We start from the raw sequence: 26,771 nt of genomic DNA, 5'->3' as shown, positions 1-26,771 counted from the left end.
GAAGTCCCACATGGTTCAGTACTAGGAACAATCCTGTCGTTCCTCTTGTTTGTAAATGACCCCCCAAAACTGCATTACTGGTGCCAATGCCAAAATTTTTTTTTTTTTTTTTGCAGACGATACATCCCTTACAGTGAAAGCCCCAAATCGCTTGACCTCATCACTCTGGCTTCTGAAGAAACACACAAAATATCTCAGTAGTTTCAAGATAACCAGCTCATAGTAAATAATGAGAAAACTCAAATGATTCATTTTTCTATCAGGAGTTCTCAGGATGTGGAGCATATTACATTCCGTTTGGAGGATGTAACTCCAAGAGATTTCGTCTGATAACTCACATTGGCATTCAGATTGACAACAAATTAAGGTTCCATGATCATATTGAGCTTGTCTGTAAGAAACTATAAGCTTGGGGATTTTTGTTATGAGAAACCTAACAAAGTTTGCTGATACCAGAGTGACCTTGGCTGCTTAGTATGGGATGATCTACCCCTTTCTCTACGGTAGTTGTTTAGGGATGTGAAAGTGTACGCACAAAATTCGTTTTCAAACTCCAGAAAAGGTTGTTAAGGAGCGGTTCTTGGGAAATCTCGTAAAACTTCATGTAGGGCGCTTTTTAGGGAGGCCAAAGTTCTAACATTCCCATAGATTTATATCTTGAATCGCGTAATATTTGTTCACAAAACCTCCACATTTTCAAATCACATAATCCCCAACATCGCCACAATCTACGTCACTCCAATATAATTACCATCCCTGCCCATAGAACAAATTTCTTTGAAAGACGTTTATTAGTCAGCGGCTCTCTCAGACTTTATCCTTTTTTTAAGAGGGAGGTCAAGCGGCATATGGTGCAGCGGGCTTATTACAGTGTCAGGGACTTTGTAGAGTGCTCTGGTCAGACTAGTTTAATCTCAGTTGAAAGGCCACCAGTGTTAGCTTTAGTTTATTCTAGCATTAACAAAAATTTTAGTGCTATTTTAGTTAGTCTGACTTTGTATTTATATTTTATGTAATTAGGTTACTTAGAATCACCTACTGTAATTAAATATTACATATTATTGTTGACGCTATTTTGCAGTGTTATTCTGTCTGTCAATAAAGAATCTCTGAGTTCTGAGTTATTGTATAGAGCAAATCGTTTCCTCATGACAGCATCTGAAAACAAATTCAAGAATGTTATTATAATAAAAAAGCAGCTCAGTTGTACCGTGTCCATCAATAAAATTATATCATACTAAAAGTAATTCCAATAATGAAACATTTATTTCCCAATTATATAAAATGTTCTTGGTATTAGAAAACTCGTGTATCTAGCTTTCTTATAATCATATTTCCGTTGTTTTTTGCTTTCATGCATCAAGTTGAATATAGAATAATCTGATCCCAACATAGAGAGCCCTATCTGAGACTATTTACATTATTTATTTAGTGTTTCTGAACAATATACATCGATGAGCATCCATTATTGTATACGTAGAAATTTTAGGTATTCACATGATCTAGATACCAAGACTGCAGAATTCGGACAAAATGGCGGATTGACTTCGTGACGTAATGTTTTCTTGATGGACTGTTTAGGTCACAAATAAATTCCTTTTCACTTTTATCATAAAGTTTTGGTTTTAATTTGAAAGTTTTGGTGTTTAGCTAGTTTAATTAGTGTTGTGAATATATCTTTGTGTGTGAGAAATTAATTACAAGCTCATTTAATACTTGAAGGTGACAAAGGTGAGAAATTAGTTTCGTAGGCCTTACTCTTTTATTTAGAATTTATTGACTTAATAGTGAAATAACTGACGTAAGTCGCAGTTTTCAATACATAACGCAGTATTAGTATCGTATATTAATTATTTATGTACCAGGATTTGTTTATTGGTAGTAAAACTTAACAGTATCATTGATTTTCAAAGTGTCAAAACAAAATGAAATGTCATTTTTGTTGATAATAATCCAATCTGTACCAACTTATTTAATTTGTGTAATTTGGAGTTATATTGTTGATTATTCACCTGAATATTTTTATAAGCAATGCATTACATTAATTATTACTATATTGCAGGATAACTGATAGCATCTGACAGCTTTTATAACATGCTCCAATGAATCTACACCTATTACTAAGTCTATAATTTACCAATTCTTGTTGATACATATAATTTTGCAAGATGGTCAGTGATGCTGTTATTCTCTGAATCCAGTTGGAGACTTTTTAAAGCTCCCCAAGTAGAATTATTTGTTTGAGTATTTGCAGCCTGTGGGTCAATGAAGTTTTTAGGGTACTTTGATTACCCTAACAGTGAAATGGTCGTGTCCATTTGTTGTTAGACTAAAATAGTCATTCCATAAATCAGTTATTATTGTGGTTTCTGTTTTAATGTTTCATTATTAACAAAATCAGTGTTTCGATAATTAAGTTTAATGAATGGTTGTAGTGTAAGCGGCCACCATGACAATTGAATCATCAGTATTCATGTGTAATGAATTCTCAATACAACTACTGAAATCATTATATTATAGGGGGTAGACTTTAATAAGCGGTCTATACCCATTATTCGGTTATTTTTATGGAATTTTACGATTGTTTTTATCCAATGAATAATTTGATATTACAGTTTATTTAACTTAACATATGATTTCAAGCATTTCAATTTATTAATTACAATAATTTTTAATGTTAAAACAAACAAAATGAAGTAATTAATTTTTGTAGAACTTGAAATTGGCGATGCATGTGGGGAAATTATGTGAGATATCTTTTAAAAGCGACGAGATTTGTTCAAGTGGCTTGAAGGTATGGATTTGGCTCCTAGTAACATCCATGGGGAGAATCCTTAACTTCATTTTAAACAAGTGTTTATTTACTGCTATCCATGCAAGCTGCAATTGTAGTTTTTCTGGTACTAGTTAACTTAAGTCTAGGGCAAAGTTGGTTTTGTTGATTTTTGATGCTAATGTTAAATTTATTTGACTAAAACTTGTAATGTATTATTCTTCTTATTATTGTATTATAATTCTTGTAGCGTACGTTTACTATATAATATTGAAGTTGAATAATATAACAAATCATACGATGATAACAATTGAATAACGAGTGTAGTTGCCACTTATTGAAGTCTCTCCATTTTAGGTATTATTTAAAATCACAGTATAGTTGGGCTGTTTTTATTTCTTGTAAAGTAATAATTTAATTCTGAATAAAAACTATCTAGGATATGTATATTTATAAAATGTAACTAACGAAACAGTGTTACATTTATATATTATTTTGTAGGATAAGCGTGTCCAACATCTTAAGACATAAATAACACATGTACATCGCCATTGTACTTGCGGCCATTTGAGATAGATGGTTATAACATATTATTTTCAGTAACAGGGTTATTCAGTGATAACCTATTACCAGGTTAAAGTGTTACCAGCAACACCATTTTATTTCTGTAACAGCTGGGCTAAATGATTTGGCGTTCTCATAACATCTTTCTATTATTAGATTACTCAGTAGCCTGTAATAGTCGGAGTAGTTAAAGTTACTTTCACTATGTTAAAGAATAAACATGTATGACACAAATGCTTATGACACAAATAGGTATGTTCATCACAATTGTACTGGAAGCCATTACTCAAATAGGCTACCATACACATGCTTTACTTTGTATGAATTAACTGTTAACAGTAATATTGTTGTTTAATACATTAAAAAGAGCTAGCAATAATTAATTATAAACAACTATCTTTAGAATGGTTTATTCAATATTTAGGTAAAGGACTATATCCAATGAATAATTTGGTTTTTTGATTTGGTTCTGATGGTGGCCGCTTACTATACTGCAGCCTATAAACCATTTGGAGTGGCAAATATTAACCCTACTAGTGATAATCACTTATTAATAGGATGATTTTACTTTTTCTGTAGTGTCATCCCCTCATACTTGGGGGTTTTATATTTATTATAGAACACACATTATCACGAGTACGATAAGCAGACCCGGTTTTTTATATAGAAATTATCATACATTATTTAAATATTAAACATATTGATATAATCAACCAATAGTAGCTTAATTAAATTGAACAATAAATCATCTGTACCAACTGTAGCTATACACATTTTCATATTCAAAACACAATTTTTATTTGTAAGTAACTTCTTTTAAATAAAAAAGATATTTAACTTTAGAAAAATATACAAAATAACATTTAAAGATGATACTCTGCTCTTTACATTTATTATAGAACACACATGAACACTATTTGTGTGTGTAATACTGGATTCTCAGTTGTTAATTTTGTTTTGCTATCTTGTTTGTTTACATTGATGTTCCAAAGCAAGTGTAATAATATTTGCTGAGGTTGTTATTGTGCCGAAATAAGTGATTGAGTGCTGTAATTTACATTAAGTTAACAAGTAGCCTACTAACTCAACTCCTAAAGTGTGAAGTGTATAATTGCTGCCATAGCACTCATTAATTATAAAAATTAAAAACTATATTTTCTCAATGCTTATTTTTTTATTTTGTACATATGTAACTAAAGGAAAAGAAACTATAGATATTTGGTACTTTGGAATTATCCGGAGGCCACTAGTTTTAGAAGAGTTTTCCTTAACGGGGACCCAACAAGTTTACATTACTAGAAAGAACAGATTTTATTTGACTTACTGTGAAAATTATATGTCATTATGACCATCAATTCTTGTTTTCTGCTTCCCAAAAGGAAACAATGTCGCCAAGAAGTAGGCTACTCTGTTCCTATCTACTATTTGTTATTGGGCTATGTAAGTAGGTAAAGGTATACATACTATGAATATTAAAAGTTAACAAATGCTTACGTGATTAGGTAATATCCTGTGCACATTTTTTTTGTTAGGAGTGCGGAGTGGCACCACTGAAGTCTGCACTAATGGCCAGGGGCATTTCCAGTCAGTACTTTCCTGATTTAGGATCATGTGCCAGATCATCCAACTTAATCTGACGTCGGAAAACTTGGACAATCTGGGACGTGATCTGAGGTTGGGAACGTACCAATCGGAAATGCCCTGGGCTATGATAGCGCTCCTGACTCCTTTTTAACTTTGGCTGTGTCCTTCTAGCAACATATTCATGATAACCTAATCTAAACCTAGGCCTACTTATATAACCTAATAACAAATAGTAGATGGGAACAGAGTGGCGTCCTTCTTACTGACATGACTTCTATTTGGGTGGCAGAAAACAAGAATCAATTGTCATAATGACATGTAATTTTCCTAGAAGTCAAATAAACTATATTCTTTCTAATAATGTAGTTTATTTTAGATCCCTGATAAGAAAAACTCTTCCAAAAAAGCGGTCTCCAGATAATAACAAAGTACTGTACCAAATATTTTCTTTTATTTACCCACAGTACACAAATTATTTAATGACTCTTGCATGAAATCTTCAAAATTAGAATCATCTGAATACGTCATTAATAAACTTTTAAAATTTTATTTTACTATGGATATATGTTTTGCAAGGGGAAAAACTTTTGTTTTGTGTCACGTCTCGCTTGTGTGCTCTGTAGCCGCTAGGGGCAGGACTATCACGGCCATTTTGATCAGGGCATTTCTCTGTTTAGTTCGGAGGCTATCCAGGTGGGCTAGTGACAAGTGACTATTTCTTTTGGCAGGCTATATATGTACAATTTGCATGGAGGCAAAAAATTGGAAAGGTAGTAGTGGGGCTGACCTACAGAAATGACTATGACTTATAACGGGCTGTGAACAAAATTAAACACAGACTAAAATGTATGGTTAAATACTGGTTTGAATAAATGTATGAAATACTAGTTTATTTATTAATGAATCCAACGTAAAATTGATTACTTCATATAACAGCAGTATTTAAATCTTATCAGATTCTAAATTGAATTTGAGCATGGTTAATATAAATTTCTATTCCAGTTCACTACTAGTTTCATCTTGACAAAATTTAAAAAAAGATTAAAAATAAATTGATTAGATCTTTTTTAGCTAACAATGTTTTAGTGTAATTTAATCCTGGAAGAAAATTAGTCTTTATGTTGATTATATATAATTATAATCTTTACTAAATTACATTGGGCCTAATTTTTTTTCTCTTAGGACAAGAAGCTTATAAATTACACTTAGTCCTGTAAGAACCTTTGCGCTGCTTCCAGAGTGACAGGATATTCAGGATGGGTAAGGTTAGGGAGTAGGGGCCGCCTTCTATTGACATCCATGAGGAAGAATTAGGGCACTACCTTTGAGAAAAGGCATGTCTCCCCGGAAAAAGGGGAGGCCAGCTCCCCTACAAGGATTTGGTATTGTGGAACCAGCCTCTCCAGTCAAAGTAGGCAGGGGGTGGCACACCCTTGTTGAGGCTAGCAAGAACCTCTGAGGTTAGGGAAGAAACCCCACCAGCTCCAACAGTTATCTCCCGCAGTAGAGTAGACCTATCGAATTGCCCATGAACCCCAGAATCTCGACATTTACGATTAGTGATGTGCCGCTCCTGGACATCCATAAGGTTGCCCAGATTTAAGTGACACATCAGTTTTTACTGTGCCCATTGATGGGTTCAACTGGAAGGTATAAACCAGTCAGAAGTGATCCCTGCTGGGTTTGGGTCTTACCTTACATTCAATTAAAAAATAAAATTTATTATTTATTTATTAAAAACAGATTTTAATACAAAATTTGCTGAAGAGACGTCAGAACCATTAATTGACATTTTAAAAGATAAATTTAATTTAATAATGTCATACGATAAAACATTTAAGTACTACGAGATATGAAACAAGGGTATCAATTTACAAAATCGTGACCATGGAAAGGTATGTTAATTTTTTTTTCCTGAAAACTACAATTTTTCCTGAAAACAATAGTGAAGAAAAAATTCGTCGGCAACGAAAATCGAAGGAGTTACGATTTTTTGAAATCCTCTGAAAACTCTGTTTTTGACAGTACCTCTGGCAATTTTACTGAAATGATGACGTTAATCCTGTCAACGATGCCTGCCCGCTGCGCAGTGCTGCGCACTGCTTGCTCTTTTAGAAAAAAAAATTAACTCGAGCTTGCAAAAGTCGAATCCCAGATCACGTGATGCCCCTGATCCTTAACCCTCCCAGTGTTGTTCGACAAAATTTTGTCGGTTATTTTCCATCCTTAATGCAATAATGGCCGAAAGGCATCAATATAATACAATGATATACTTTCCCCCCAGTTTATATGCACCTGTGATAATAATACTTGGCTATAAATGCCCAACCCATGAAAAAAAGTCCATTTTTCATGGTCACGGTATTGTAAATAAATACCTAGATAATTAGGAAGATTTTATTCCAGAATTTGTATTTGTTATTTCAATTATTATAAACCCATAACATCATTCTTAGAGTATTTAATGACAATGAAGATGAAGTAATTATTTCAAAAATACAAGATTTTGGTGTAAATTATACGTACCAAATTATAAAAACTAATACAAACGATAATAATGAAAATGTACAAATATCTATTACTGTAATATTTAGAAGTCTGTGATTATTGTGATATATGAAATGTTCAAAATATTACAAAGATATTTATAAAATTAATAGAAAATATAAAACTGTTTTTGTTAAAAGAATTGAATGTCTGATATTATTTTAAAATATAAAAATAAGCATTTAATAATTTGCAAACGTACTTTTTCAAGATATATATTCACAGTCCGTTATAAGAAGTAGTTACTTGGACAGGTGGAAATAATGATAAACAGTGATGGCCACACTAAGTGATAAATTTGTTTTTGTAACCAATATAGTGCTGTTTAAATTTTTGCTTTTCTTTTTTTTGAAAGGAGAAGCCGATCCCCTTATAAGCCTTATTCTGCCCATACTCATGGGCCACTGGCCTGTGCGAGGGTCTTATCAAACAGAATAAGGGGGAGAGTCGATACAGTAGAAGGTCAGTGGTACTGATAAAAAGTGCAAGGGTCACAGACAGGATTCGAACCTGCGCTATCTCTAACTTAGATTCTAAGTCCAACGTCTTAGACCACTTGGCCATCGGCACTCCCATATATCAATGAATAAACTATTTTTCCTTTAAACTGGCTTGATTCCATTTACTTCCACAGAGGTATATAGTATTGTAAAAAAACAACTGTTTCTTCAGCTTATTTATTTTAATTAATAAAAATTTGTATTACATTATATGCATATTAATAATATGGAGTACAATAAATATTTACAATAAGTTGTAAAAGTGTATTATTTTTCTATAACTGTAGATAACAAAGACCCATAGTTTTATAGCTCAAAGTATTGTCATGCAGTCTTTCTTTATGTCATATTATTAGATTCTTAACAAAAGTAATACTACAACATACTACAATATGCATTTTGTTGTAAACCTGGAATATTGATTGAATGCTGTTGTATTTGGATTATGAGTAAAAAGGAAAAAAACAGTGTGGCAAAGAATGTTTTCCTTTTTTTAGTAAAATGAAATTTATTTTTCTATACCTTATTGTGATCAACAGCCTTTTCACTTTTAGTTGGCCATAGTGCCTTATATGTTGAAATGTATTGAAACACTAAACATTCGAAATAAAAACACAAGATAGACACAGATATAACAAAACTCCAAATGGTTAACCTGAATATCTAGGCATTCCATCTGATTCTAAGAAACATAGTGGGCGATAAAAGAAACATAGTGAATTAAAAAAAAAGTAATTAGTCACAGCAACTATTATGAAGTAACATCATTTTGTGGATACAAAGTGAATGAACAACTGCTATCATTAGGTAGTTATGACTACAGGTTGTCTGGAACAGATGGTAATTATTACTTGCTTACCATTTACTGATAGTAATTACTCTATTTTTGTGGTTTTCAGACCTTCTCACCAAGCTGAGCTATAAGTTTAACATGTAAGGTTCAATTGCCTGATCAGGCGTAATTCAAAATCGGCTTTTGACGATTTTATCCTGCAATGTAGCTGTAAGTACTGATGCTAATCTGAAAACAGAGGTGTGGACAGAACACTGTTTGTTCATCTTTTTACAGATCGCCCAGTCATTTAAACTTATTGAGAAATCAAAAATTCAAGTGTAATAGCTTAATAAAAAATGAACTTGTGTATTAGTAATAGCGTGTAAACGATTTCCTTTATATGTTTTAAAGCTGCTTGTGTTTTATCACTTCCAGGCAGAAACTCAAAAATTAAAAAATTGTCACATTTATCCTTAAACCTTAAAAATTGTTTATCAGTGATATGCTCACAGTATAACTTACGCTCATGAACGTGCATAAACATCGCTCTAACGCAACTGAACTTCAACAAAGTCTTACCTACATCAGGCTCTATAAATACAAAAATGTTACCACAGAAAGATAGTAGTTAAGTTTTATTCATATGCGGAGTCTGGGAAATGTGAAGCAAGTATTATCCTTTGGTAACACTTCCATTTTTACTCATAAAGTACAAAGTAATTGCTTCAAAATCAGCCTAACAAAGCTAATATTGCTACTTATTTTCACCCATTGTTAGATTAATGTAAAATTTAACCTAATATGGCCTATTTGTATTGTATATCTTAAATAGTAAGTGTGCAAGAAATTTTAAAATCAGACATTAAAGCTATATATTTTAGGTTATGTGAGCAGTATCTTTAGAGTGAGCAATGAAGTGTTTGTTATTGTTCCAGTTTAAAAGTACCATTGATCTAACTTAAATTTGTTGTTGCTTATTTCACTGTTTGTTTCAGGGAAAACATCAATTAAACTGATTGTGCTGCTCCTACTGGAACAATGGATTGAAGACGAGAAGAATTGTACTTGTGTGGTAACTCAACAATGAGTTAGCCAATCACAAATACACGTTTGTTCACTCACACTGGTACCGAACAAGTGGTTCGGTTGGTTCAGTTACAGACTTGGGTTCGGGGTTGCTAATATGCTTATAAATTATAAAACTGGTTTTTCATGACAACTGTGGAATTTAGTGCACTTGCAGATTTCTCGCCATTTGATATTCTATACATTAAACTGGAAGTGTAATGAACAAAGCCGGTTGCCTCTTACTCAATATTGTTTGGCATTTTGTGGTTGATACGCTTAAAATAGATAATTAAGGATTATGAAATATGTGATATTAGTGTTAATTATTAATTGGGCATAAAATTTAAAGAATTCATTAGCACTTATTTCTTCTAGTCTGTTACTTCAACTATTCAAATTTGCAAAGTTTTATCCTAGTTAAAGTAATTGTGTTAGTTCGAGTTTATTGAAATTTATTCGGAATGAGTGAGGCTGCAAAATGGGTTTGCGAATATTGTACTTACGAAAATTACCAATCAGCGCTGAAATGTACGATGTGCCGTGGCAGCAAGCCTTTGCTCAATGAGGACATTTTCCGCTTGCGAGAAGAATCACCGACCAGTGGAGAAGATATATTTCGGGCTTCATCAGGAGTAGGTATGTAGAATTCAAACTAGTTTTATTACAAATTTAATATTTGTGAACGGATTATCCCCTATATTTGTCAAACAATATTGGTTAACAAATGGTTAAAATCTTTTGGAAAGATCCATGTAAATGTAGAAAGGTTAGGCTAATTGCTAAAAAAAGTGTATAACCTGTTATTAGGTACTAGGTTTATAATGGGAATAAATGTTTAAACTTAAATATTTCATTAAATGAAACTTGAATTTGTACAGTAATTATTGATTAGACCATTCCATTTGAATTTTTCAATATATAAGCCAATTATGATTTTATGTAATTTCAGAAACTTTGCAAAATATGAAACAAGCTGTAAAACATGTAACATAGTTTAGCTGTCCATGCAGCTTAATTTAACTATAATTTGATATAACTTTACTCTGTTCAATGGGGTATGTGTCAAACTGTTCATCAGTGCAATGAAGGCCTTTAACACTTTCATACAACTCAGCTACTTTAATATATTTGGACATTACTACCTGGAAAACATAGTGTAAATGACTAGAGAGACCAAGGGCTTGGTAATGTGTGACAAAACTATTCATGTGAATGTCAGCTTGGTAGAGCTTGCTTAATTGATGGAACACAAATTATTTACCCTTGTATAAAACATTTAGTCTACCTAATTTCCTACCTAATATGTCATAATGCATATAGTTATGGCTCTAAATCTTTTCATAAAAAATGAAGTATTGTATCAGAATATAGGAAAAGATGTATTCTGATATCGCATGGTATAGAAAATACCATGGGATACATCGGTTTGTTTTTCAGGAACATCGCCGGGATGTGGACCATCGCCGCGAGATGTACGCAGCCAGCGGGACTCGTGGCACTGCGAGGTGTGTGCGCACGTGAACTGGGGGCGGGCTGTTGAGTGTGCAGAATGTCGGACTGCACGTCCTGTTACACCGGCGGACCTAGCAGAGCAGCTACGTCCGCTGCGTATTGAGAGCGCGGAGGCCGCCACTCCTGCCAAGTGGGCCTGTCCCACCTGCACGTATGATAACTGGCCACGTGCCACACGCTGCGTCATGTGTGGAACAGCACCTAGAATCAGTCCCAGCGAGGGAGCTGGCAGCATCATAATTGAAGATAATATGGCCACCATCAAAAGGTATGACACAGTGGTATTTTTTCTATCAACATCTTTATAAGCTGTCATAATATTAACAGATTAAATACAAAACTATGCATCCAAGCACTGTTTTATTATCAGTTGATACGGAAAGCTATTGGGTGTTTGAGCTAGTCACATTGGGATAGTGAAAATTGATTAACCCTCTCCTTAGTAATTGCCTTGACAGAGAGCCTGGTGAAAAAGTCTAATCACATCTTGTCATAGTCATAGGTTACAGTTGATTACCGTACTGCATTAATTTCAATGGACAATAAAGTCGTTATCATCATAGTTCTTTGTTATCTAAACATAATTTAAATATTAACCCTTTTAGTGCCAGACAAAAAATCAAAAGTTGGTCTGAGAAATGCCAGTGATTTTTCACATGATACTACTGAAGGATGCCAGGCCTATTTCAGCCGTTTTGCAGTATTTTACTAAAAAAATTGTAAAAATTACAAATATTGAGATATTTTCCTAATTTTTTCATTGTTTTGCAGTAAAATAAATTCCCTTATAAAAAACTATAAAGCAAATTATATTTCTAAATGTAATGAACTTAAAAAAATTTTAAATAGTAGACATTTTACACACAGTTTTTATATTTTTCCAGTTTCACATGAAAAATAGTACTTTAAAAAAAATATTTCACTATATACACATACTATAACTTGAAAGAGGAATTAAAACTGAATAAACACATAAAAAGTTTTGGTTAATATTTGAAAAACCAAAAAAATCATGTTAATTTTTTTAGAAAGTTACATTTTTACTTTTTTGTGTTATTTACACTATTTAGCTTCTTTATAAAGCTTATAATATTTTCCACTATGAAACCAAAAATTCTCTGAAACTACTTTCTACTTAAAAAATAATGTACATTTTGTAAAATATTTAAAAAAAAATGTACACACTTTTGTACATAGGTATTATAGTTAGGCGGACTTTCAGCAGACTCGTCACTCAAAGCACCATCACTCAAATCATTGATTCTAATACGGCAAGAACTGTATTCTCGCTAAGTGGAGATCGCGAGCGTTTCATTTTATTGAAGTTTACTTTTTATGTTAGTAAAACATTGTTAGTAAACTATTTATCAACAAACAAACACTGTGGAAGCAGCAACACAAACAACCAAACACAGAGGTTAGATGTGGACTATCAGCTGACACAACTTTGTCTGATGCAACAATCACGGCCATTTCTATCATTGCTAAACACCTGACTAACTTTACGATATTACTATTATTATTTTTTTTATGTAGATTGGTTCATTCTGATTGTTTGTATACCAACAAATTTATAACAAGTTAAAAAATGATTGCGGTATGACTATTACTCCGAACGTCCGTATATACGGACGTCAGCATTCTTCGGTAGTTATTCAAACGTCCGTATATACGGACGCTGGCATTTCTCTGTAGTTTTTCAAACGTCCGTATATACGGACGTTGGCACTAAAAGGGTTAAATTAGGATGTTTATATTTTGTTACATATCTCTCAGCTAATGCGTTCGTCATTGGAGTAGAGAAAAACATCGTCAGCAAGATTTCTGCATTAGGATAAAATCTCCTGTAGTCCACTTTCTCTAAGCCATTTGACAGTAGATTTTTAGTATAAGTTTTTTGGGTATGAAGTATGATTTCAGATGAACAAGTTCTTCAAAAATAGAAGTCTCTAAATCAATATGAAAAACGTCAAGAAATGTTTTACTTTCAATTTCTAGTTGTGTATTTAAGCCCGCAATTTCATAGTGTAAACTTCTAGTAAAAAATTGTTCTCATTTTGATCTTTTCAGTTAAGTTATCAGTTATGGGTAAAACTGTATTCACTCTGAAGTTGTTTCATCCGGATAAGCAAACTTCGCCGGCTTGGTACCCGTCAGCTAGAAGTTTCTTGCTGTTTTCATTAAGTTTATAAGTTTTTGTTTCGCAAATGTCTAATGCTTTATAATCATACGTATAAAATTGCTTTCTGAGTTCTCCAAAGATATGTATTAGTGACTTGAAAACTTCTACGACGACTGCTACATCAACATCTTCATTTTGACATATTTGTTAACTTTATGAAGCCTAAGCAGAATAGTTTCCCATAATCTGAGCTATTACAGCTGTTTCTAACCGCATCAGTCTTTTAATCAGACCTCTTGCTCCGCTCGGGTACTCATTTTTTGATCTGGGTCGCTCTCGAATTCTTCAAGAGCTTTGATTACTGCAGACCATTCTTCTTGTAAAGCTCTCACAGTGTCACAAGTAGCAGATCATCTTGTCATGGAAAGGCTTTTTATTGTTAATTTAGTGTCTTTGTACTTATGTAATACTAACAAACTTGTACATATGATGGTCATTCTGTCCATGTATATGTCGAGCTACAAAATAATCATATAACTCTTGAAGGAGATTAAAGAACTGTACCACTTCAAGGCAAGAATCTACTGCTGAGTACCAAATAAATTTAGAGAATGGGCTGCGTAAGGGACATTGATGCAATTGAACTGCCTTAAAAAATTCTTGCTTGTAGACCAGAATAAATCCCAGACATGTTTGACGCATTGTCATAAGATTGCCCGCTGCACTTTAATATGTCCAAACCAAAGCAGAGCCTCGTTGATGGCTATAAACATCAAAAGCCTTAAGTCCAACTTTTGGCAAGAATTAATTTAAGAAATTTCTCAACTGACTCTCCCCTTTGCTTCAAATAGCTTATTACAAATAACATTAACAACTGATTCATATGCGAAATGTCCGGAGTAGAATCAACAACAACTGAAAAGTATTGAGAGTTTCAAGCCTCATTTAAAATTTAGGTTAGTACTTGTTTTCCAAGTAGCTCAATGAATTTATCACACACATTGGATGAGAAATACAAAATATTTCCTCTTCCAAGATTTTCTAATGTGGTCGGCCAAAGAAGGGTTAAACTCAGCAAGAACTTCAAGCACCATCATGTAGTTTCCATTTGAATTGGAACCAAAAACGGCAACCCACCAGAAGTAGGCTTTATCTGAACAACTCTTTGCAGTATCATTTTCCAATAACTCATTTCTGGATCAATCATTTCAGTAAGTCTGAACTCAACTTTACCCAATTCTTTTCCTCTTTCTTTTAAAAACATTGTATTCATTTTCTGGGAAACTTGAGTTTTCATGTTCTTTGAAGTCTCAACAACACATTTTTCCAATCATTAAAATCTCCTTTGACAAAAGACGAAGCTAGCATTCACATAAATCAACATCAAGCTAGCAGAAAATGTTAAAAATTCACTGACAAAAACAATTACAGTGACACTTCAATTCACTGACAAAAACAATGACAGTGACACTTCAAGGTACAAAACGATCTGCGAGGCAAGGGGAGCTGATTGCTCGTCTAGTCTTCTGTATTTCCAATGAGTCATCACCTGACTCTTGTCCCATACCACCTACCCTACACCTCCCACCTGCAGACTACGACATTCAAGTAAACTGCATAATTCTGCTCTGCAGACAGAGAGCAATCTGTTTACACTTAAAACTTCTTTCTCATCTTCATGCGTGTTGAAGTTTTATTTGTTTCACCATTTTTATTTTTTTCTTGTCCGTGATCTGCACTCTTGGCCTTATGGGTAATCTAGGTCTGTGTATTGCTGACACATAGTAACCATATTTTTTCAGTTGTGCTTTCTCTGATTGTTTAAAAACTAGGAGTTTTTGATCTGGTTGAATTATTAGCTTTTCTAAGTTCTTCAGACTCTTTTTTGAGCTCTCGCTTAACTTTGCTACTAGTAGTCATTCCCTATTCATAGTGTTTCAATAGAAGACATGCAACACTAAAGGTGCACTGGTACAAATGGTTAATAGTTTCCAATATTTCAGCTATTTTTAGTATATTATGGTAATTTGTTTTTGTTTTATGTTCTGTTTATGTAAGTTATCTGTTTTTGGTCACCAATCATTAGAATTTCCTTGGCCTTTGTTTTACTTAGTGCAAACAGTATTTCGCCAGTATGGACCATAATGCCTCATCCACAATAAGTCTCTATTAGCTTCCTCCAGACTTTAGATGACTTGTGGAGTTTATCATAAAAGAATGTAAGGTACTGCAGATATTTTTAGGGTAATGTTGGGCAGGATATAACTTCCCTAGTTGATGGGTAAAATCTATAGCTCCCTCTTCAAGGTAGAGTACAATGTCACAATCTTTAAATTTGTTCAAGATGATCGATGTCTTTCCACGTCCAGGAACACCCTGTACAAGATCTTTTTCACTTGACTAAATAAATTTGCCCCAATTTATTTTTGTAAGCTATCACTAATCTTGAAATTAGTAGTGCACAAGTTTTAGTCTTTAACCCTTCAACGCGTTTTGCCGTACTAGGTACGTCATGACACTTTTACTTGAGATCGCGTTTTGCCGTACTGAGTACGTCATGGAGTAGTCGGTTATTTTTGTAGCTGTAACAGACGACTATCGAATGTTTTCAATGAAAAATGTATACCAATCGAAAGGAGAAGATTCAAACTTTCAATTAATTGAGTCGATATCTCGAAAAATCGATCTTTAGAAAAAATATCTGAGAAATCAGCTGCATTCAAGACGACATCATTGCCTTGCAGCCGATCGTTTGTCAGCTTACGTTTGTTGTTGTTTACAGTCATTGTTAGTGTGATGGTTATGTTCAACTGACATATTTTTGTGTGTTTTACGTTCCTTTGTTTAGTTATTATTATTAGTTTTACAAGCTAACTATATTGTTTTGAAGAAGGAAATCCCGTTTTGACAGGAACAATTTGTTGTGTTTTATAAACATGAGTTGGGGATGGTTTGTAGGTTAGCTAGCTTTTAGGGAAATTAACCTAAAGTAGGTTAATTTTGTTTAATTTGGCTAATTTTAAACACTAACAACATAAAAGTATAATAAAATAATTATAAACTTGGGTAATTTGCTTATATTATTTATAAAACACAAAATCTCTAAAAAACCGCCAGAAAAATCAACGCAGGAGGGAGTATGACCATGAAAAAAAAATAACGCGTTGAAGGGTTAAATATAATTTTGTGGCGTTGACAGATCCACGGTACGGAGGAGTGACGAACCTGTAAGTCCAAACAACCCGGTGCGGTATCGACAACGAGCAGTTGACCGGTCATGGCTGGCAGCGTGTCTTGGGGTGGTGCAAGGCGAGCACAGTCCTGTCGAGGCCTTTCTCTCATCAGGGGGTGATCCCACACGTCAGCTGACTGCCAGCGAGGTGGCTCTGCTCAATAGACCCTCTGCCTTTGATACAGGCCACACACTAGTACACCTAGCGATCAGGTCAGAATCCTAGTGTAAGCACAAAATATCTTGGTGGCAATGTGAATCGCTTAACAGTTGTGTTACTTAAATATTACTTCATTCAACTTGAATATAAGATATTTGAAATAGACCTCCATAGATTTTAGAATAAATTTAATGAGGAAATGACTAAACAATTACATCAATTAGTACCTATCATGAAAGAGAATTTTTTCAACTTTTGTTTAATGTTAGTAGACAGTATTAACTCTCCCAACCGCTGCATTGATCCTTTCCTGTAAATGATTGATTTCTCTTATCTTTTTACTGTATACAACATTTTTTATGTGGCCCCAAAAGAAAAAGTCCAGTGGAGTTAAGTCTGGGCTACGTTGTGGCTAAGGTATTGGGCCAGCCCTGCCTATCTACCTTCCTGGAAAGTGAGTCAAAAGATGCAGACACACATGGTTACTGTAATGAGGTTAAGAGCAGACCTACCAGCTAGCTGGAGGGGAGCCAAACTTGGAGAGATGATGAATCAAACATCACAAATTAGAATAGTGTATGTCACTTTGTAGAGATTCTAGAACGCATTAAAACTAGGGAACACCTTGTATATTAGTGTTACTGGTACAACTAAATGATTTCTAAACACAAAACATTATAAAACCATAATCTGATATATGTGTGTGTGTGTGTGTGTGTGTGTGTGTGTGTGTGTGTGTGTGTGTGTGTGTGAATGAAATTGTAAACCAAATCAATTGGTTTCCCACAGTTAACCCTACATCGGGCGCTAAACGGAGTTTTCCTCCGTGTATTTTTTATTATAAAAAATAGTACTACTTTTCTGATGTTGGCAGTCGTTTCCCGCAGTGTACTTCACGAGCATCTTTTGGGGAAGCGAAACAATAGCCTCCCGCTTATCTTTGTCAAAATCTGTCAGTATGTGGTCTACTTCTGTGCGAAACTGGACGATTCCTCCGTGAGCGCCCGATGTTGTGTTTGTAGTGCTTGGACAAAATCTCCGTGAGCCCCTTATTGTGTTTAGTTTTTATGGAGTAATAATCCGTGTGCGCCTAAATGTGTGACCTGTGATGGTTTCTTTTTAAGTTTTACAATATATTTTATTTGAATTTTGTGAAATGGAGAATGAAGACGAGAGACTTGTCAGTACAGTACAAGTGTGCTAGGGAACATTTCAGTACTGTTTATGGAGTGACCATTGTCGTTATAAGAACCAAAAGGAACATGTTTTGAAACTGTGTTTACTGTGTAAAAAATGTTTTAGTAAAGAATAAATGTTGATTTCAGAGTAATAATTAACATTACAATTGTATAATATCTCAAGAATTGAAGTAAGTTGTTTTTGTAAGAGGTTAAAAACTAAGTTAATTTCCATATATTATTACAGTAGGTTAAACATTTTTACTATTAATTGCATTATTCCTTAAAATTAATTATGTTGTTATTATACAATAACATTTTTTAAGATTCTGAATTTCTTATTTGGAAAATTCATTACATAAGAAGTAATTTTTATTTAATTTCTAAAAATTAATATATTACATTGTAATTAAATCAGTATGAATATTTAAACAAATAAAAAGGACTATGAAATCCATTTTTCGCTAACCTGGAGGAAACTTCTGTGAGCCCCTGGTGGTGTTTCTAATTTTAAGCGCCTGATGGAGGGTTAAATAATTTTTTGTGTTCATCCTAAAAATATTAAACTAAATTTTTAAACTTTTTTACTTGTTACCATAAATAATGAAACATTTGTTATTTTCAAGCTTAAGTATGATGCATTAAACAGTGGTTTTACCCCTACGCTTGTTACAGATTTCATCGAGAGGACCTTCTGGCTACGCTGTTGTCACGTATCGAAGGTGGAGGCTCGGGCGTGAAACGAGTACCGTCCTACGTTGCTCCTGACCTGGCTGCCGACATCAGACGCCATGCTGCTTCTACGCTTCGCCAGCGCAAGGGTACCATGCCTTGTCCGTACCTTAATGAGATGCCCACCTTCACTCTCCCAGCCGGTAATTATTCATTATGTTCTTAAGTTTACTAGTACTAAAGCTATGGGAAGGAATGGAGCTCTGTTTAACTTTACAATTACTTCATCTGCTGTTTGTTTAGAAACATTTATCTTAGTGAAACTGTGCTTATATCAATCATTGCTGTTGTATAAGCTTGTGAATGTGCATTAGGCCGTGATATAGTGTTGAGATATTTACATATTACTTTTTCAAAAAGTTAAGCTCTAAATTTTAAAAGTAACACATTACTAAATGTATGTTTTCTAAAATTAACTTACTAAACAAATAATAATTTTTGGCCATATATATTTTATAAATTTGTACAATTTTCCAATAGAATGAATGTGATAAATTTAATAATCAGTAATTGTTTAGTTTCATACTAATAGCATAATATTCCACACATTGGTTAAATATGTATATCCAAAAGTTATCAATCTTTTGAATTTGCAAGATTATTTTGTATTTTTATTACAACAGTAGTAAGTGAATAAAAATGTTAATCCACTAAGGTATTATTTATTTCATCCTCTGCAGGCCTAGTGGCAGCAATTAAATTTTGTTGAAAACAGTTTAGTTTTGCATTTATTACTTGTTTTCTATTTCTAAAATAACTATCAAATTTTAAACATTCATTCAAAGAAATATTTATGAGTAAAAATTATGTGGACATTTAATACAATTTTATCTTAACCCCAGTTTCTGAAGACCAATTTATTTATATCAAATTCATATTTAAATACAGTCATTTATAAATTGAAATAGGATTTTCATCTAGTGCAACAATAGATATAGATAATCAAATTTCTGATTCTACATCACGAGTGAGCGTTTAAGTCTTGAACCTAATTCTCTGTATTGTATCCAAAATTGTCCTCTTTGATCTTAGCATTTATGGAATCCTCTGTATTGCCAGTCTCGTGTTGAGAACATTTTCCAAACCATGCATTTTTCTTGTTATTGTACTAAGTGAACCGAATGCCTTCATTGCATAATGTACAAATCTTAATCGATCACTACATTTGGTGGCTCTGTGCCTAAATTGGTTAACATATTATGGTAACAATAGTGGATGTATGACAGATATAGAGGAGCTGCCAGGTTCCGTTCAGGAGCAGCTACTGGAGGAGTTGTTAGACAGGGACGCACAGAGACAGCTGGAGGACGAGCCTCCAGTGATCAACTGGTCGCTGGAGGTAACTGTACACCTGGGCTCACGGCTACATGCCCTGTGGAATCGTTCGGCAGGCGACTGTCTACTGGACAGCCTCATGCAGACTACTTGGGGTGTGTTTGACCGTGACAACCTGCTTCGCAAAGCCCTCTCTGATACCCTTAACAACTGTGGCCACCTGTGAGTTGTTCATATAAGCATTGATACATTCTAAAAAATAGGTAAATTTTAGGATACACAATTACTGATTGATAAAGCAAAGTGTCTTTATCTTTGATTTAACCAGATTGCATTTTGACTTTGTGACACGGTTTTAGCCATGTTAAATTGACTGGTCATCATACAATTTGTTATGCTGATATAGCATTTACCTTGACCAATTGAAATGGGTGTACAGATTTTTAATCATTGGTTTAATTTCAAGATGAGTTCTGTAAATTAAAGGACATTACCTAGATATTGAAGAACTTTACATATGATGATTGTTTTATTGCATTTTTGTTAAATGCACACCGATAAAAAAATTTATGTAGGTCTGTAATAAAGTTGTACATATAGTATATGTTACACTCAATTTTTTCATCTAAAACTTTTATCATATGTAATATGAATAGAACAAATGACTCGACGCATTGTGGCTATTTCCTTTTGGTCATTGTCTGGAATTAAAAATTTACCAACAATGCCTTGAATAAACTGCATTTACTAAATTATTTACCTATTTAAACTTTAACTTTGGTTTTTGCGCAAATTCAAGATACCAACAACATGCTTTGGGCAAGTCATATTGTGTTATACATTAATGTTGGCCAAAAAGACCTTATTGTTGTTTCTATCCCTGTAATAGATGTACCTTATATGAGTATAATTTAACAATGAAGGAGAACACACCAAGAATATCGGTACATCTGGACATCAAATAACATATTTTTATTAGGAAAGCATTGATTCACTTCCAAAAATTCTACTTCTACTGTACTTCAAGATCTTGTAGAATTCATGATAGACAGATGAAGAGGGTGAAAGCAATGTGGGATTCTATTTGGACCTGAGTTGTTTAATTACTTGGATCACGCAATGGTCCTGATAAAGCTTGCATTCCTGGGCTTTAGAGACACCACTCTGTCATGGTTTGCAAGCTACTTGAACAATCAAGACAAACTAGTTGAACTCAAGCAGAGCATGAAAGGGGTTAGTGTTTTCCATAAATCTAACAGACGTTCTGTAAACAGAGGTGTACCACAGGGATCTGTCCTGGGACCTGGTCTGTTTGTCCTGGTTTTATCTGACTTCCTGGCATACATCGAACCCTGTAGGAACCCTTGTGTATGGTGATGACACAATTCTTTTGATTTCTGGGAAGAATAGAGAGACACTCGAAATACAGTCATACATCACATTAAATGTTGCTGTTAAGTACTGCACAGCAAATGATATTGTTTTTAATGTATTGTTGTGGGTTTTCTTGAATGAAACACTCAGGAAATATTGAGTCCACTAAATATTTATTAATCTTACAAATAAATCTAAATATATCTTCTTAAAACTAGGCTGGCTTTAAATAAACTACTTGTTTTCAAAACTCTCTAACTGTCACTAATTTATTCTGACACAATCCACTATTAACTAAATTAACTATCTAATAATTACACACAGGACTATACTTAACACTGACACAGTCAATGGTAATTAACACAAATACAGCTGTCACTAGTTCTGTCACTTCACAAGTTCACTTCTGGATCTCAACTCAACTCGCTGCGTCGCTCCAGCTCCTTAAAGGCCACTACAGTAGCGCTTCCAGAACATTCAAGTGGAGAAATCCAGAACCCACTGACGAGTGGAGAAGGGTTACAGCATTAAGAAGAGACGGTGGCCCGGACCCAATGACCGCTCCCCATTAATTTATTATCCCTTCGTATCGGGGGGGGGGGGAGGGGGGTTGGCCTGCCTGTCCGGAACATTCTTCCACACTTTTGTAATAGTATCGAAAACCAAAGGAATGACCTTAGGCCGCATGAAAGAGAGATTGTTAGCATTTCCGAATCTTGGCTATGTGGAAAGCAGTGGAACAACTGGGTGTTTTGGTTGGCAGTAGATTATCATGGACGGATCATGTTGATAAACTGTATAAAGACTGAGTAGTGGTCACTTTGCAATTAGAAGAATTAGTCATGTCATCACACAGGATGCAGTGAGAACAGCTTACAATTTTCTGTTTTGAGTGTCATCTTAGATATGGCATCGTCTTGTGGGGTGCTACAGCATATAGCTACCTGGAACATGTTCTAATCACTCAAAAAAAAGCTATCAGAATACTGGCTGATCTTGACTGGAGGGAGAGCTGCAGGGATGCTTTTAAAGAATTTGAAATCTTGATTGTTACCAACATCTATCTGCTGGAAGTGATCTGCCATGCATTCTCAAGACAACTGCAGTGGCACATGGACACTTATGCCTACCAGACCAGAAATGTCAGGGACTTTGCTCTGCCAATTTACCATTGTCATCATTTCCAATTGAAGCCTTCATAACGCCCGTAGATAAGTATTTTTTAATGTCCTTCCTGATATGATCTAGAGAGCTGACTTACCTGTAAGAAAAAATTTCCGAATTTTACCATGTAAGGCAAGTTCTGGGCTAAAATTATTATTACAGTTACATTGTATCAAGTGACACCATTTTCAATCTTGAAGATTTTAAAATAAAGATATTCTCATTCTCATTGCTTTACAGGCTTCGCTGAGGATGTATGCAAAATTTAAAGCGTATAGTTCATGCCGTTCTTGAGTGTTCCGTGAACAGACAGGCAAAAGTCCCTGAAAAAGAAAAGAGAAATTATACCAGTTCACTGAGTAGTAGGCTTGAATGATGCTGAGACTAATCCCTTTGCTGGACATGCTCCATCATTTTGTATGCACTGTCAGTGGGTATCTCAAAATTTTCAGAGTAACTCTCATATTTCGATATGTTTGTAAAATATTGTAGATGGATATCCAAAGTAAGAAAAGCATATTCTGGTCTTGTAAATAATATTAAATTTTAAATTGTGTGTATGCTATGTATTTCTGTTTTTAAATCACAACGTGCCTATGCGTGGAAGACAGCTGATCAGTTATGTACTATAGATCAACTAATGGTACTTTTATACGCAATTCTCATGTTATGATGGTATTTTATCGTGACGAGAACCTAGTTTTCTCTGTTATTAATAATAGGAATATTTCATCGCCTTGAAAACATTTCCTCCAGAAAATACCTTAAGTTTTTGAAACAGATGAAGTGCTAGGTGAGAACAGTGTAAGGGATGATAAACAATTTTTTTTTAATTAGCAGCATTTTGATATTTTTAATGAAGCACATACATTATACATACACAAACGAAACTCTGCTCAGACTAAAGGGAGAAGGGAAGCTTACTGATTACCAGAACTTACAGAATACAGAAAGCTTTATTCATAAACATCAAGTTTAGAACAGGTGTCAAATACATAATAATATAAATGAAAATCAATACAATGTAATGGAAATAAATTGTCTTTAGTTCCTTGTAAGTCTTTAATAGTTGTTGCGGCTATTTGCATGTTCAAGGAATTCACTGATTGTGTAAATTGATTTCTTCACAAGCCAGGAATGGACTGTATTTCTTTTTTTTAGCTTTTTTTTTTTCAATTGTCTTGAGATCGATAGGTAAAGCATTATATAGTCTAGCTCCAGCATATGATGGTTTCTTTGCGAACAGAGCAGTCCTGTGAGCAGGTAAGTTGTAGTCAAGTCCATGTCTTGGTTCAACCGTGATGATTGTTTCTTGTCAAGTTTAAGTTAGCAGCAAGCATGATGACTTCAAGTATGTAAAGAGATGTGATGGTCATTAAATCTAGGTTTTTGTATGCATCTCTGCAGCTGTCCCATGGTGCAATGTCAGCCATTATTCTTACTGCCCGTTTCTGAAGAACCATGACTCGTTGGAGGTTGTTGTTTGAGGATGCTCCCCATTGTACAATTCCGTATCGGACTCTGCTCTCTAATATTGCATGATAAGCTGTTTGGATGGCTTCCGGGGTACTTACAGATTTTATTCTTCTTATGGCAAACACTGCTGTGCTCAGCTGATGACACAAAGAATCAATATGAAAGCTCCAGGAAAGAGAGTCATAAAGAGTCATCAAAGAAAGTCTAACGTCAGTCCAAGATGTTTTGTGTAGCAAGAAATTTCGAAGTCAGGACAAAATAACAATCCCACATGATTGTTATTTTGTCCTTGTTTTTTTCCAAATATGATGTGTTTCAAATTACATTCAAATTCAAAGTATTTAGGGTTCTGCTCCCTGGTGGATATGGGGGAGGGTTAGCGTGCACTGTGTATATTATTTTCTGGGTGATCCTTACACACCCATGTAGACCTTTTCTTATCCTCTCAACAGCAACGCTTTTATCTGTATAGGTTCTACCCAAGGTGGAGGGAGTACGAGTCGTGCCAGGCGCGTCTGCTGCAGTTCTCGCTGGAAGAAACTCAATGGCAGCAGGACTGGGCAGGGTTGATGTCTCTAGCTACACAGCCTGGTGCCAGTCTGGAACAGCTGCATGTGTTTGCCCTCGCACACATCCTACGTCGACCCATTATCGTTTATGGGGTCAAGTACGTCAAGAGTTTCCGAGGCGAGGACCTTGGTTATGCGCGCTTTGAAGGTGAGCTTGTGTTTTATGTAATAATAATTGTTACACTATTGTGTTGTTAAGTAATATTTGTTGTTGGAAAAGCAATTCTTCAATGAACTTGTAATTTAATTTATTCTAGGATTAATCTATGATGAACCCAAATCTGTTACGAACTTTGGTAACATAACAAAAAATTAAATTAATCCAGAACTTACTTTTACACACTTTACAATAGAATACATTTATATATTTAAGGTGATAAGTACTGTTTATATTACATGAGTTATATAAATGATGTGAACTTATAACAGTTACTATATAACAACCTGATAGATATTTAATTTTTCTAGTGATAGATTATGATGTCTTAATTTCCAAGGTTTAATAAATAATAAAATACTGTTGGTTTAGTGAATTGTTTAAGATAAAAAAATTGTGGATGGTTTACAAATTGCAAAATGTCTTGATATATTTGTTTTAAGTATAAATTTGGGCTAGGGAGTAGAAAAGATTCTCATGTTAATCTCTTGTATAGGTGTGTACCTGCCTCTTCTATGGGATCCAGGATTCTGTACAAAGTCTCCAGTTGCCTTGGGCTACACACGGGGACACTTCTCGGCCCTGGTCCCCATAGAACCCTACTCGTCCCCAGAGACAGCTGCCAACAATCTGACAAACCAGGACAGTCTACAGGTCACCTTCCTGCCACTCATGGACCACAGTCGCAAGCTGCTGCCCGTTCATTTTGTCACGCAGTCCGAGGTGAGTTAATCTTTCTTCTGTTATATCTAGGGCAATGATGAAGAATAGAATCCAGGAAGTACTGGATTATTTATAACCTTGCAAATCATTTGGCAATACATTTGGCCAATTTTTCTGTATTTCTCCATCTCTGAATCTGTTTTTTTTTAAATTTCATAAGCAGTGAAAGAATTATCAATAATATTTAATCATGAGATATGTAATGATAATGAAAATTAGTGTTTATTTTGAAGCTACCATCAAATCTGTTAGGTTTGTCTGCTAAAGTCTAAAAAATGAAAAAGTAAGGTTAAAACACACTTAATTGCTCAATACACTTGTGTGCACCCATGTGTGTGCAGATGGGTCGAGAAGAGAGCCTGCTACGTCAATGGCTGGACGTGGGAATGACGGATGGAGGACTGCTGGTGGCTCAACAGAGGCTCAACAAACGACCGCTGCTGGTCGCTCAGATGCTGGAGGAGTGGCTCAACCATTACCGTAGATTAGCGTGAGTATTTGCTGCTAAGACTTAGTCATAGAATGTGTAACATTATTCTGTAACTGATTATTCTTTTTATTGTTTTAATAAAAAATTCGTGCTTGTCCCTAATTGTGAATTGGTTATATGTATTTAATAATTTATGTTAACCCTTTTAACCCCGACGTCCGTACTATACGGACGTCGTAAAAATGGCGTCAACTCCCGACGTCCGTATAGTGCGGACGTGCACTTTTTATTACTTTACTGGCCACCTATTTCACCAAATGCTTTGAAATTTCACAGACTTGTGCACAAAGATATTTTGCATCGAAATATATTAGTTTGTAATGGTTTGACTTCGTATTTTGTCAGTCTGTGACTGAGCAATTGCAGTTCGTCTCGACTGACTGCTCACGCTTGCAGACAGCTGTATATCACGTGGTTGTGAATATTCTGTTTTCTTCACAGTTTTAGGTTAAAGCAGTATAAAGTACGGCAGTTAAAGTTTAGTTTATTATTTGTTTTATTTCAAAATGAGTAAAAGACATCGTTCAAAGTCTCCCGTAAGTGAAAATACAATAATTAGTAACCTAGTTGCAAATGGTGTGGATGTGATTAGTGACGACGATTTGAGTGATGGATATCTTGAAAATTTACATTTTGTAGTGATGTAAATATTGTTTTAAAACTTTTTTAAAATTTAGATTATGAACAGTTTTAGTTATTTTGTCAGAAATAACTTTGGTTTTGTGTTTATTTTAAGTACTGTGAATTTCAAAGGTCTTGTTACATTGCCTTGCCCAGAAATGGCAAAAAGAAAAAT

At 34.4% G+C, this 26,771-nt stretch overlaps 1 protein-coding gene across 1 annotated transcript in view; it reads left to right on the top strand.

The window, feature by feature from the left end:
- The first annotated feature begins 1,535 nt into the window (after positions 1 to 1,535).
- Positions 1,536 to 26,771, top strand: part of LOC124359761 (ubiquitin thioesterase trabid) — a 35,937-nt gene continuing 10,701 nt past the window's right edge. Inside the window, exons 1-9 of the mRNA XM_046812772.1 lie at positions 1,536 to 1,731; positions 9,739 to 10,447; positions 11,249 to 11,591; positions 16,645 to 16,890; positions 18,691 to 18,890; positions 19,974 to 20,244; positions 24,509 to 24,753; positions 25,259 to 25,485; positions 25,827 to 25,975. Of these exons, the coding sequence (XP_046668728.1) occupies positions 10,273 to 10,447; positions 11,249 to 11,591; positions 16,645 to 16,890; positions 18,691 to 18,890; positions 19,974 to 20,244; positions 24,509 to 24,753; positions 25,259 to 25,485; positions 25,827 to 25,975 (1,856 nt within the window). The 5' untranslated portion in view covers positions 1,536 to 1,731; positions 9,739 to 10,272. The remainder of the gene's footprint in view (positions 1,732 to 9,738; positions 10,448 to 11,248; positions 11,592 to 16,644; positions 16,891 to 18,690; positions 18,891 to 19,973; positions 20,245 to 24,508; positions 24,754 to 25,258; positions 25,486 to 25,826; positions 25,976 to 26,771) is intronic.

This window comes from Homalodisca vitripennis, chromosome 4 (genome assembly GCF_021130785.1).
Source record: "Homalodisca vitripennis isolate AUS2020 chromosome 4, UT_GWSS_2.1, whole genome shotgun sequence".
NCBI lineage: Eukaryota > Metazoa > Arthropoda > Insecta > Hemiptera > Cicadellidae > Homalodisca > Homalodisca vitripennis.
The sequence above is the reverse complement of the archived record's forward strand: the minus strand, read 5'-3'. Positions and strand labels throughout refer to the sequence as shown.